Genomic DNA, 13,604 nt, shown 5'->3' on the forward strand with positions numbered 1-13,604 from the left:
GAGGAGGAGCCGCGGCGGAGCTCGGGGGGACCCGCGCCCGGCAGGACAGAGGCGGTTGGGGCAGGGACGGACCCGCGCCCGGCACAGCCACCGCCTCCGCCCCGCCGGCCACACGGAGCCGCCGCGGGAGGAGCGTCCCAGCCGGGTGAGGCGGCGCCGTACGGGTGCCCTGTGGGGAGGGGCGAGGAAGGAAAGGGAAATAGGAAGGAAATAGGAAGGGAAGGGAGACGGGAAGGGAGGGTGTGCTGTCAGTGCCCGAGGTGCCGTGAGGGCCCCCGGGCTCAGCCCCACGCGGGGGGCGAGGCGGGATCTGCCGTCCCTGAGCCCCCCTGGACCGGCTCCCTCAGAGCCCTGTGCCTGTCCCCCCTCAGGGCGGGGCCGCTCCCGGGGCTCCCTGCCCGGCTCTGGGCTCCGGGAATCGCCTCCTACTGAAGCCTTTTACAGCCCTCGGGAACGCCTGGCTCGAGTGCGCTGGTTTGTGTAGAGGGTGGCGTGGCTGTCGTGAGGTGTCACGGCGGTACCTCCGGCCCGGGGGATGGAGCGAAGGCGAGAGTTGCGAGAGTTGCACGGTTGGAACTGCCTCGCAGAGTCGGTTGCGTTGGAAGAGACCCCTGAGACCATCGAGTCCACCCTGTGCCCGATGCCCACCTTGTCAGAAGGAGCCCGGAGCCCCGAGTGCCACGGCCGGGCTTTCCCGGAGCACCCCGGGCTCGGCGACTCCGCCAGCTCCCTGCGCAGCCCCTGCCCGTGTCTGATGGGCTGAAAACTCGGTCGTGCGACTGAAGGTTAAAGGATGTTTGTCTCTGTTTGCTGGTACAAAATCGATGTTTCTGGAGCACCTGGGCGGGTAATTACCATCCCTTTCTGCTCTGAAGTTCCTTTAGATGTGAATAATTAACCCTGTCGAGATCTGCTGTGGCTCTGTAATGAGAAAACAAAAGAGGAGTATTTGAATATTTTTTTTCTCTGTGCAGTTACAATTTATTTTTATGTTAGTTGGAACTAAGAACTTGACACAAATAATAATGGCAGCACTCTCTTTTCTTAGGATTTGAAGATGTCTAAAAAGAAACTGAAAAAATTAACTGAAAAGGAAGACTCTTTGGATGGCCGGGATGACAAAGTAGGAACCAAAATATTATTACTGTTATTATCTTAATTCAATCCCCTGTGTTCAAAAGAAAAGCATGAATTGTTCAGTAGCTTTGTGATAGAAGGATGAATCCAATTTAAATAGGAGGTCATAAAGTGCAGCAGGAGGGTCGAGTTGGTCAGATAACTTATGTTTGTGTTTATGTATATAACTTAGGTTTTTCTCCAGGACTGTGAGCAGTGTAGTTGTCAGAAAACAAGAGGCTTTTTTATTTTTGTGTATCTTCCTGGCTGAGGAAAGTTGAGCTTAGAACTGTTACCAAAAGCACTGCTGTTTTCTGGGGTTGTTCTGTGTCTTGGATCATACACTTTTATTTTCTGATGAACCACAAGTTGTACTTTTTGCAGCATTTTGATGAGCGACTCTCAAATATTTCCTTCTAAGCACTGAGACATAAATTAATGACCAAAACTCTCAGCATATCCTGGTATCTACTTGTATCTAGTGAGTGAGCTTTCACTGAATCACTTGTAAAATGCAGATGCTACAGGGGTGATCATCTTTCTGGTAATTTCTTGCAATCTTCTTTTTTCCCCTTGAATTTTGCAAGGAGTATTTGAAGTAAGAGAGCTTTTAACTGTCTTATCAAAATTTTTTTTGGCAGTGTTAATAAATGAGCGTGGTATTACGACCTTATAAACTCAGTTATTCATATTAGAAACTTTTTAATCTTATAGAAAATGTTGTTCAAAGCCAAATATTTGTAGCTGGGTTTTTTTTCTCCTGAATTCCTTAGTATTATTCAATTTGTGTTTTAACATTAACTTAGGTGTTTTGTTGGGGTTTTTTTTTACTTCTGTAATACAAAGGGTAAGCACTTGGCTTCAAACTTCCTGCTGTAGCTTATTGCCATTGCTGATGCCTCTACTAATTTGAAGAATACAAAGTGCTGCCTGATTTCAATTTGAGGCAGCATTAAATATTGCTTCATGCAGATATTGACCCACAAAAGCAACAGTGAGAAGCCAAACTATTTAGTAGCAAAAGGATGAGTAAACCTCTAATAGTGCAAGAGTTCTCCAGTGTGATCACAGGATGGATTAGAGGTGTCTTACACCCCAAACCAAGGAAAGGAACAGTAAGAAAACTTGCTTGTGATGGCCAAATTAAGTGAAAATCAGAGAGTTAACAAGAGACTTTTGAGAAAAGGAAGAGATGGGTTGAAAAGAAATATTAAAAATGCCATGAAAGCTGGTGATGGTTGGGGAATAGTCCTTGAAGAGAGAAATTAGTACCTGAGCTGCTGGCAAAGTGGGTTGGATGTCACCAGGAGTTGTCCCACCAGCATCGTGAGCTCCACCTGCCCCAAGGGAGACCCTTCCCTGCCTTCCAGCCAGTGGGGGACACACCTTGGGGGTATGGACGTGACCTGAGGGGGCTTTGGAATCGTCTGTCATTCTCTTTTTTCTGTTGCGTTGCTGACACTGATCCTACGGCTCCAGAACCAACCAACCAAGGCAGAAGTTCTCAAAATTGCCTTAATTTAGGACTCCACTGCTTTCTGCAAGCCTTTGATTTTTGAGTGGAGTGCTTTCCAGTGTGGAAGTAAACCAGCTAAGGCCTGTCTAGGTAGGAAAAATCTCTGCAGCAGTGACCTAATGGCCTCATTGAGTCAGCACACCACAAGTGTTGAAGGAGTGAATTATTTGTAAAAGGATGAACTGTCTGGAGCTTCCTTATCCCAAGTAATCCATATGTTACTGTTCCCTGTTGTTACTTCCTACACTCTGCTGTAGTTTGGGGAAAACTGAGTCATATAACCCAAAGGTATATAAAACTAACTGCCATGTGGGGCAGAGTTATCCAGAGTCTGTCCTGCTGCTCTCCCCTCTCTCCCAGAGCTGCTGCTCTGCCCTGCTCAGAGCTGCCTTCCCGTTATTCCACGACATGGATGCAACATGGACACAGCAAGCAGTGATACTGCTGCTTCCTAGACAAGAAGTGTCCAAGTTCTTTGTTTGAGGACTGCCTGTACCCTTAACCAGGCCTGTGTGACCACATTTTCATGCTGTTCCTCTGTGGTGGTGCATCCCCCCATCCCTGGCCATGCTGGAAGCACCTTGGAAGCTCCTGATAAGCCTTGACGGACCCGCTGAGCGGTGAAGTGTCCCCTGACTGCACCAGCTGGGCCGGGAGGTGCTCCCTGATCCTGCCAGGAGCTGCTGGGTGGTACAGGTGGGAACAAACAGGAACATCCCAGCCAAGGTGGGGAACAAAGGATGAGCCGTTATCCTTTGGAGCCTCGGTAAACCATTGACCTGGATCGCCGTCCGGGCGGAACGGCACCGCTGGGGATTGCAGCCCGAGTGGAACAGTCCCATTGTTACTGTGCTTTGGGAAAGAGCCCAGGACTTAGGGACTTGGGATATGGCCAGGATGGGAAATTGGTGATGACCAAAGTCAGTGGCCTTGTGACCCTACAAACAGTGGTCCTCAGAGCGGGATGTCTGTTGGAATTCCTGAATCCTCAGGGTCCCTCACTGATGAGGAGGTGTGGGCTGATACCCCCACACATCTCCACACTCCTCGAGGTGCATCCCTTGGCAGTTGGGAAACAAAAGGATTTGATGAATGTCACTGAACTTTGGAATTTTGGACAGTACCTTCACACACATGGCAGTAGGTGTGGGACACATCTTCTGACCTGGGAATTGATCACAGGATGGGTGTTGCTATCTCAGATCTATAGTTAAGTCATTGTTGTACTGAACCCTGTTGAATCACTTGGTAAATGTTAAAGTACTCAATAATTAAATACTGCTAAACCCTTCTGCACCCTTATTGTTGCATCCACATCCTTTGCACCCTTTGACAGAGTTTCCTTAAGTAGCCAAACCACTCAATCGTGGCACCATCTTATGAAAGTGTGTTTTATTTTAACTGCAGTTCCCTCTATAAGCCCACGAATTTTTTTTCTTTCAGACCTCTGAGGACACAAGATCTTATAAGCACACTATGAAAGGAGAGACAGAACTCCAGAGGTAAATTCTTGCCCTGCCATTAAATGGAACTGCTTAAAAATGTAACAATCACAGACTTTTTCAATGCTGAATTGAAGAACTTTTTCAACCTTTTCATTAAATAAAACACAGTATTATAACTAGTCTTTCTTTGGGCATTTTAAAGCTAGTGTAAAGTAAGTAATAATTACTGAGTATTTTCTTTACTCTTAGGAAAACTGACTAGGAAACTTTCTTCCATCACTCATACTTTCTGTAGAATGTTACTATATTCCCATCAGTTGTTCCTTTTCCAGGTTCTCCGGTCAGTGCAGGACAAACAGTTTGAAAGCTGTGTGGGTTTTGACACTGGGTGACCAAGCTGACCTTTCAGGGTGACACACCTCCTTTATCATTAAACTGCTGTTAAAACTTATCTGTGTGATAAGAAGAAACTCAGCTTTGTAGGGTGTCTCTCAAACTGACAGATACCGAATGCAGAAAAGGCTTTTTCTCCATTTTTTTTGAAGCTGAAGTAACTGTACAGTGGAGAAATGTAAATCCAAAAAACGCTGTATTAAACTATTTTAAAGGACAAATGGTGCTGCAAGTTCATATTTAAGAGCAGACCAAACTGATGCTCATAAATACTTAGCTCTAACTGCCTAAATCAAATGTAGGTGCCTTTTTTGTTGCTGTTTTGTGTTAACTGGGCTAAATTACATTGCTTTTTTCATGATGTTTCTGTAGATCCAGACCAGAGAAAGATGGGCAAGAGAAGAAGCGACACCGAGGTTCTAGTGTTTCTCATGATGCTGAGGAGAGATCCCAAGGAAAATCTCCAAATAGAAGCAAAACCCCAGACAATTCTTCAGTTAGACCTGAAAAGCAAAAGAAAGTCATTATCCAATTTAAACCCAAAGAAATTAAGCACGGAAAAAGCACCCGCACTCCTGACGCAGTGACTGCGAGCAAGGAACGAAGTCGCTTGGAGGGAACAGAGAAAAGGCTCTGGTACACCTTTGAACTTCAGAGGGAGAAGGCCCTGAAGAAAAAGAGAGAGAAGGCTGAACTCTGCAAGCTCAAGTTAAAAGCAGAACAAGCCATGATAGAGAAGTTTAAGTCGTCTGTGTCCGATGTGCCACGGAAAAGGGCGGACGGCTCGAAGAAGCGCAGTGAAGATGGCAGAATCCCAAAGAAGCCACCCAGCACCTCTGTGAGGACTGTGTGTGGTGGCAGACCTGTCACTAAGGAGTCGGATGTACTATCTGGCCTTTGGGAAGAGGAGGAGGAGGAGGAGGAAGAAGAATATAAGGAGTTTCCTGTGAAAAAGAGGCACGTGAGTAAACACAGAGCAACAGACTCTTCAGCCGAGACACCGCCACGATGGGACCCCCGTAAGCGCAGAAAGCACGATGCTGGTTCTCCTGAACCTTCTGGACCTTCAGGGACTGAAGAAAGGGACTTTGAAGCCACAGAAATATGTTTTAAGCAGGTAATGAGAACCCAGTTCTTTGTATTCTGCAGGTAGATATTTCGGGCTGGTTTCCAAGTGGCAGAGTTTTCCATGCTCAGTCTGTCTCCTTCCAGAATTCAGCCAGGTTTCATGGCTTCACCAGGGGGATTTTTGTCATCCCAGTGTAAACCTTGATAACCTGTTCCTTGCTAAATGGTTAAACAGAGCAGAAGAGTAAAGGTCTTGCATGTTTGGGCTGTGTCTGCAGATGCTTTCACAGCTTTGCTCTGCTGCTGAGGGGGTGGAATACTTCCATTTAGGTATAAATCAACAGGAGTTTGTTTCTGCGTTGACATGGTTGTATCATTTTTTAAATGAATGGACTCGAAGCAATGAAAACTTGCTGCCAGACTTGCTGGCAGAGTGATGCCAGGAGAGCTTGCTGTGGATCTGGGGTTAAATTGGTACTTTTCCTGCAGAACTTCCCATTTGGCTGTGAGGGGTTCATTTCTGAGTTCAAGCTGAGGTGCAGAGCCAAACACAAGCTAGATCTTGAGCATGGGGTGGTTCTCGTTGTTGTTGTTCTTGTGTAACATGCCCGGAATTTTTGAGGATTTCAGTGCATGGTATGGTAGTGTGAGCCTTTTGTGTGTATGCAGAGATAGTAATTCCTTGCAAAATCATGGAATCACTGAAGTTGGAGGGCCCCTCTGGAGATCCTCTAGTCCAGCCCCTGTGCTTGAGCAGGATCAGCCAGAGCAGGTTGCCCAGGACAAAGGATGGAGACTCCACAACCTCTCTGGGCAGCCTGTTCCAGCACCTTCGACCCCCAAAAAGTGGGGGTTTAATGTTCAGGTGGAATTTGCTTTGTAATCCACTGTTATTTATTTAAATGAGAGCCATCCTTCTAAGCTCTGCTGAAATGATACTGTAGGTGCTAAAAAACATAGAATTGGTGTTCCCTATTCAGTTCACTTGGGACTATTCAGTGTTATTTAAAAACAGCTGTAAAAGTCTGATACATGTTGTACTTTTATTCTCACTTGTTTCTAGAATTTGGGGAGCCTGTGCACGTCTGAGTCCTACCAGGAAGGTGAGGTCAGAAAGCCTGTGCCTGTCCAGCAGGTGAGTGATGGACTTGTTTAACACTGTACAGCTCTATCCTAGAACTCCTGACATGGGGATCACTTGCTCCTCAGTCTTCCTTGATGTTTTGTGGTGTTGGGAGGGTTTTTTTAATCCTTCCTGCAGAACTTTGAAGACTTTCCAGCCCTTCAAGACAATCAGAACCCAGAAACAGACCAAGAGGTTGGTAATGCTTTAATATAACACTTCTGAGTTGTATTAAAAAGCAAAGGCACTGAGGTTGTGTAGCTGGACAATTCCATGACCTTTCCTAGTATTTGTCATTGTTGGCTTATGATCTGCCCTTCAAAAATGTGGGGCATTTATTTTAAATGCTAAACAAACTTGCTAAAGTTTGCTAATCAGGAACTTTCTGAGATAAAGGTTGTCTTTCTGTTGTTATCTGCAAGGGGCCCTCATAGTTGCTCACATTATCCAGCTGTCTCGTTTTCCATCCTCTAACTTTTTAGCTGGGAGGAAGACTTCGTTTTTAACAAGTGCCTGTGAGGAAACTCGCAGTTTATGTAGCAAAAAATGGAACAAAGTTTTTGGGTACCAGCTAGAAAGGTCCTAAATCTTCTTTCCAGGCCATATTTTCGGTGCCTCCAGTGGAGCAGAAGTTCTCATGGCTTTACATTTCCTGTACCAAGTTACTGTTTTTCGTACATCATGAGCCAGTTTGAACAGCATTAATGCAAAAGGATCTTTGGGGGGGACAGTTATGAAGTGATTCCTTCCAGTGGATTGCATCCATGCCCATGTTTTCCCTGTAGATGCAGATAGCTGAAGACTTGCACGTTGCCCGTGTGGAGAAGAGGATGGCACTGTCTGTAGTCCAGGCTTGTGGAGAGCTCACAAGCATGGACATTGATCTTCCAGAGCAGGATTTAAATGTTTCTGCTGGTATGTTGTGGTGCTCTTTGCTCTCTGCTTGCAACTGATAATTACAGTTGGCTGATGGTCTGAATAGGGAGTACACAACTGATTATTTCACTGCTGCTTTGTTTTCTCTTTTTTCTCTTCTTTTCCCCCAGAGGCTTTTACTTCTGGTCTGAACATTCTGGTGGTGATTGACACAAACATCATGATTAGTCACCTTGAGTTTGTCAGATCCCTGAAGTCTGAGGATATACCAGGTATGTGAATCCATTGTAAGAAAAAACAGATGTTGTAAGAACTTGGAGCTGTCTGGAGAAAACCAAAGCTGGGCTCCTTCAAAGGGCAGCAGATTTCCCGCAGAGGCAGAAGGCTGGTTCTGTGAGCCCAAACAAGGTGCCTCTCATGGGAAGTCCAGCTATGGAAGTACTGTGCTTATCCCTACCTACCTGCAGGGAATCATGGCAGACATTCCCAGGAACATGCTTGAATTCTTGGAGCTAAATAAGTCTTACCCTTTCTAAGAACATAATGCAAGCATTTAAGCCATAACTAGTGATAATTGTGTTTTCTACTCCTTTTAGCATTTCTTGTCCTAGAAATCTAAGAACATTTGAAGTCTGGTAAGCCATGAGTCAGTGCTTGTGTTTGGTAAAGGTCACAGAACTGAGCAGTTTTCAGGAACTCAGGAAGCAGGTTCTGGGTTTAACATTTGGCTCTAATATGTTGGGAAGGTTTCGGTGATTTAATGTCAGCGGGTTTAGGGTTGGGCATGTCAGTTCTTGGAAGCATATTTGGAATCCAGCAGAATGTTTAGGGTGCTTCAATTTAACTCATGAATACACTCATTCCAACCACTTGGAAAGTGGCTTTAATCATAACTTTACTCCTGAGTAATTTTCAGGAGAGTGTCAGACCGTATTTCTCTTCCCATTTTGGGAATGGTGTTGCCTTGCCTACACTGGATTGCCTTTTTAGAACATTGCAGCTCCCAGTTTCTGGTCCTGCACATTGAGAAGGTCACAGGTTCCTGACCACTTATTACAAAGCAGATGGTTATTAATGTATTTTCTCAAAATTGCATCTCATAATGTGAATGAGACAGAAAACAGTTCAAGTGTTTGTTGTGAGTGGACCAAGTTCAGGCCATACTTACACACAAATAAACCCTTGGTGCAATATCCATACTCTTATTCCTGGCTTAGGAATGCTGGTTGGCAGCTGGAACAAGCCATGGCTCCTTGTTGGGATGCTTGTTTTGGCACAGTGACTGTTGTGGTCATCCAGGTGTTTGCAGCCTGTTATTTCAGCTGCTGTGTCACCTTGCTATAACATCTTACAGCAAGTGTGTGACAAGGTAATTGCTGCAAATGTATTTTATAATATTGCTACACACTGTTGTCAGAGTGTTCTGTTGATTAAAATTGTGTCTTCCTTTTGTTTGCCTAATATTGTCATTTTTCCATGTAATCAGTGTAGTGCCAGTTTGAGGTTGGGTTGGAAAGAGGGACCTTGGCCATTTCAGTTCTTTTTTAAATGCCAGATTCTCTTGAGCAAGGAATATGATAACTAGTGGCAGAAAGAGCAGTGTGAACTTGCAGAAATATGATGTTTGAATTAAAAGTTCTCTGTAGTAGTTTGTGTGGCTCTTCAAAATATCATTTATTGGTTGTGGTTTGTTTTTTTCCTTCCAGGTGTTGACAGACTTGCTTTAATAATTCCCTGGGTCGTCCTACAAGAGCTGGACAACTTGAAGAAGGGGAAGATGTTGCAGCATGTCCGGGACAAAGCTATCCCTGCAGTCCAGTTCATCTACAAGTGTCTCAAAAACCAGGATTCCAGGCTGTGGGGACAGTCCATGCAGCTGGCTTCTCAAAAAATATGTAATATATGTGCAGTCACTTGGTGTGGGGTACTTCATCCTTGGAGTTCACCTAGCAGGAACCTTTAATAGAGTCTTCACTGTGCAGTTTGCTAATTACAATTAGCTAATAGGTGCCAGCAACCTTCGGAGGAGAACCAAGGCTGTGCTGTGCAAATCCCTGATTAGTGTCAGCGCCGTGTTCAGTGTGGTTTGCTCGGGGGTTTCTCAGTTTCACTTTACACTTCTCTCTCCTTGTTTGGGGGGTAATTAAATGTACAAGCAATACCCTGGCTGCACTGAAATATTTCTTGCCCTGCCTTTTTGCAGATGGGCTGAGTGATGAGAACAACGACGACCGTGTCCTGCAGTGCTGCCTCCAGTACCAGAGCCTCTTCCCTCAGGCTGTTGTCATCCTCTGCACGTGAGTCCCTGCGTGGCTTTGGGTCTCGTGCCACAGGCACTGTTTGCAAAAGGAAGAGCTGTTGTGCAGTAGAGCTCTTTGAAGGGCAATCACCCCCTGAAAAGCTTAGAATAGAGGGATATCATAAACCATGGAGACTGTAGATGTAACCACCTTCATGTCAGGCCTGAAGCAGAATTAAGTTTACTCATATTCAGTTTTAAAACTTGTTAAAGTATAGCTTTCTCAGATTTTAGCCTGGTTTCTCATATATATTACTGGTTACAAAATAGAAAAAAATATTTGTATTAATGATTGAGATACTTTATCACCGTTCCCAGCAAGCACAGGGTTAATCTGAGGGGGAAGCTGGACATGGATTTGCTGCTGCTGTTCCTGTTTTGTGAAGATAACAGCTGACTTCTGAGTGTTGATTTTCATTTGCTAGGAGCAGGTGAAGCTGTTTTTCAAGGGCTGGTGTTCCTTGGCTGTACTGTAACAACTTGCTCTGGTCTCTGCTGGAACCAGTTCCTGCCTGGTTCCAGTCCGTGGGGTTCAGACACTGGGCACCAGTTAGTTTGTTTAAGTCCACAGGAGTGGCTGCTGAAAATACCATTTCAGTCACAGTATTGGTGGTCATTTCAGGTTCCTTTGAGTAAAGAACAAGAAGTGACTTCAGAAGTGCTTTTCATCCAAAAATCCCTTTATCTTCTCTCCATATAAGCAATGGGGATTTTTGAGAAAGCGCTAAATCCAACTTTGTCCTGTGTCTTTGGAGTAGTTCTGCTGGAGCAGAACCTCAGGGCAGCATCTGGGATAGTGATTTGGACAGTAGAACAGTAAAAAAGGGTCTCAAAAATGAGAATTAACTGTAGCAATCAAAAAAGATTACTATCTTATTGCCTTGTTTGCTTTAAGATCATAGAAAGCAGGCATCATTGCTGCAGTATTTATAGCTGTTGTTTTCTTAAAGCAAACCTGGAGCCTGAAACACTTCTCAGTATGTTTCTAATTTCTTTTCAGAAAAGATGCTTTACTTAATCTTCTAGTTTAATTTTCTGATCTGCTTCTAATTGCTTGAGGAAAAAAAAGTCATACATAATGAAGTTCACAAAGCAAGTTTTCCAGATGCAGTTTCTCTCCGTGTGTGTTGCTTTTATTGCTTTTATGTCAGCAGTTCATTCTCTCCTCTCCTAGGGATGATAAAAATTTATGTAATAAAGCCATTGTGAGTGAGGTCAAGGCATTCTGCAAAGCTGATTTGGTCACTGCTCTGCAGAATGTGAACGTGAACAGGCCCCAGAGCTGTGGGGAACAGCAGCCAAAACGTGGTGAGTTTGTTGGATGTAACAGTTCCTACTCTAATTTCAATTTTCCTGTGCTTTGAATCCTTAGGAATACTTTTTGTTTGGGGCACATTTGTTGTTTTCAAAGGTAGGTGGTTTTCTGAAAGTTTGAGACCTTTATTCAAGCATCTGTCTCAGAGTTCTAGGAAATTCAAGTATGATGTATTTTTGTTTTATAGAAAAAAACACAGCACGAATTTCCTGTGTTTAGGGTCATTTAAAAATTACCCTGAACCTTTTAGGACTGGAAGAGGTTCTTCATTTTGTCAAAATTTGCAATGTTAAGGAGTGATCATCTTAAACTTGATGATAACCCCACTGGCTGTACATAATCTAAGTTATTTAAGGAAAAAGGAAATGTGGAGTAATATCACAGATTAGTAATGCTCTGGGGTTAGTAGCTCATAATTAAAAATGCCCACAGTACAAGTGGATATAGCTAGAAATACTTGAAACCTGTTTAGGTGTAGCCCATCTGCTTTATAAACATATATAAATAAATATATAAATACAAAACTTATTGTATTTATATAAATATAAAATGCAGTCTGTATTTATGGGGATGAGTTCTCTGTGTACTATCAACACAAACTGGATACAGAAACAGTTGCAGTAAATATCTTTTACATCACTGGTTTGGCAGATACAGAATTTGAGAAGACACAAGGAGGTGATGCTGGGTTTGCTGCTCAATTCCCAAATGTGCTTCCAGACCTTGAGAAGAACTTAGGAGAAGCTTTGTCCTGTATTTTGGAGACTGAAATGAAACTTGCATTCGGAAACCTGTGGATGGAGGTGGGTTTTACATCCTCTTCCTTGATGTTTCAAGTATGAAGAAGTTTAAATGTCCTTAATATTTAGATGATAGTAATACCTGTGCTAAGCCAAACAGCTCAGTTACCCAGTTCACTGCCAGTGGACAACTCAGGGTTCATCTCTAATATTTCATTTATAACGAGGTTGTTCTATTTGACCAGTAATGACTGTGCAGTATTTTAACAGAATTTTAATAATGCAGTGGCAGAGGTGCTGGCTGCTCAGTGTGACTTTTCAGAATGCTTTTTATTAGTTGCATTAAAATTCTATTTATTTCAGCTTTTCTAGTCTGGGTAAATCACTGCATTGTAATTATGTCCTGCAAGAAATCATTCCATCACATCCTGTGTAATCCTGGGGCTCTTCTTGCAGGCATTTCTTCCCCACCGCAACAGATGTTTTTAGATACCTTGTGGATAAAATTGCTCACAGCTCAGTTGATTACAGTGCAGATACAGAATTACAAGGGTGTTAATGAGAACCTCCAAACACTCTCAAAAGTATTTTAAACAGAAATTGTACCCAAGGGCCAGGCACTATGAATTGTCCATGCTTTGGTTTAGATTCCATTTCATAGCTGGTGGGGGTTAATTAGAAGTTTAAATTTCTTGCAGATAAGCCTCTGTGGCTTTAAAAAACCCCCAGAAAGTCATGGGATGACAGTTAAGCTTTTGGTCACTTCTGTTTAACTTAGTTCATTTCTGTTAACATCTCTTCAAACTCTGGTTTCACTTGATACTCATAAATTTCAATTTTTTGCAATACATACATGTTACTTCATGTGTATACAGTCAGCAATTTTTATTTTTATTGTTTAGCAATACTAGAAAACCAAAGGCATATTTATTGTTGTTCTGGCTTTTGTGCACAAGTAACACATTAGATCACTTTGAGATAACCCAGGAGCATTTGGATTTTGTTTTTAGAGGAAAGAGGAACCAAAAATTATGGGAGTGATTGTACATTGTACATGAGCATCACTATTCAACCCATGCTGCTGAATCAAATCTTTATTTAATAGATAAACTCGTTACATGTGAATAAAGCCTTGTTTTTGAGGAATCACTGAAACTCTACTTCAGCAATCACAAATCATCCATTAGGGGAGAACAGAGGGAATGGAGCAGTTGTGGGATGCACAGGAATAGGTGTAAATGAATTTATAACGTGTTCTCTTTCAGATCCTGTATCTGAAGCCACCATGGACATTAGTAAACCTGCTGAAGTGTTATAAAAAACACTGGATGGCTGTTTTTGGTTATGTGGTGCCAAGGAGTTTACTTTCAACTGTTGAGTGTCTCTCTAAACACCTTTGTACAGGTAAAAATCCTGGAGAATGTTAATTGTAAACTTGTAAAAAGCCTCACTGTTCTGGGTATAGTTACAGACAGTGTGTATTAATGGTTGCCAAAGTCTCTGAACTATTTTGAAAAAGCAAATAATCATTTGCTTTGCCCCTGTGTTATGTGGGCAAATAATCTACAAATGATCTATTGCCAAAGGAATTATGGAGTAGCAAAGGACACTTGATGTGGCAGATGAGGACAGGGAGGTTTGTTTTCAAAAAAAGCCAACAAAAAAACCCCCCACAAACTTTTGACTTGTTTAAAGATGTCTTTTAAGATTTGA

At 43.2% G+C, this 13,604-nt stretch overlaps 1 protein-coding gene across 1 annotated transcript in view; it reads left to right on the plus strand.

Moving 5' to 3' along the window:
- Positions 1-620: 620 nt before the first annotated feature.
- Positions 621-13,604, plus strand: part of SWT1 (SWT1, RNA endoribonuclease homolog) — a 22,852-nt gene continuing 9,868 nt past the window's right edge. Inside the window, exons 1-13 of the mRNA XM_017834939.1 lie at positions 621-847; positions 1,049-1,123; positions 4,076-4,134; positions 4,843-5,587; positions 6,602-6,673; positions 6,800-6,856; positions 7,447-7,576; positions 7,708-7,809; positions 9,244-9,432; positions 9,741-9,834; positions 11,011-11,144; positions 11,803-11,954; positions 13,157-13,313. Of these exons, the coding sequence (XP_017690428.1) occupies positions 794-847; positions 1,049-1,123; positions 4,076-4,134; positions 4,843-5,587; positions 6,602-6,673; positions 6,800-6,856; positions 7,447-7,576; positions 7,708-7,809; positions 9,244-9,432; positions 9,741-9,834; positions 11,011-11,144; positions 11,803-11,954; positions 13,157-13,313 (2,020 nt within the window). The 5' untranslated portion in view covers positions 621-793. The remainder of the gene's footprint in view (positions 848-1,048; positions 1,124-4,075; positions 4,135-4,842; positions 5,588-6,601; positions 6,674-6,799; positions 6,857-7,446; positions 7,577-7,707; positions 7,810-9,243; positions 9,433-9,740; positions 9,835-11,010; positions 11,145-11,802; positions 11,955-13,156; positions 13,314-13,604) is intronic.

This window comes from Lepidothrix coronata, unplaced genomic scaffold, assembly GCF_001604755.1.
Source record: "Lepidothrix coronata isolate B3197 unplaced genomic scaffold, Lepidothrix_coronata-1.0 Scaffold246, whole genome shotgun sequence".
In the NCBI taxonomy this organism is placed as follows: domain Eukaryota; kingdom Metazoa; phylum Chordata; class Aves; order Passeriformes; family Pipridae; genus Lepidothrix; species Lepidothrix coronata.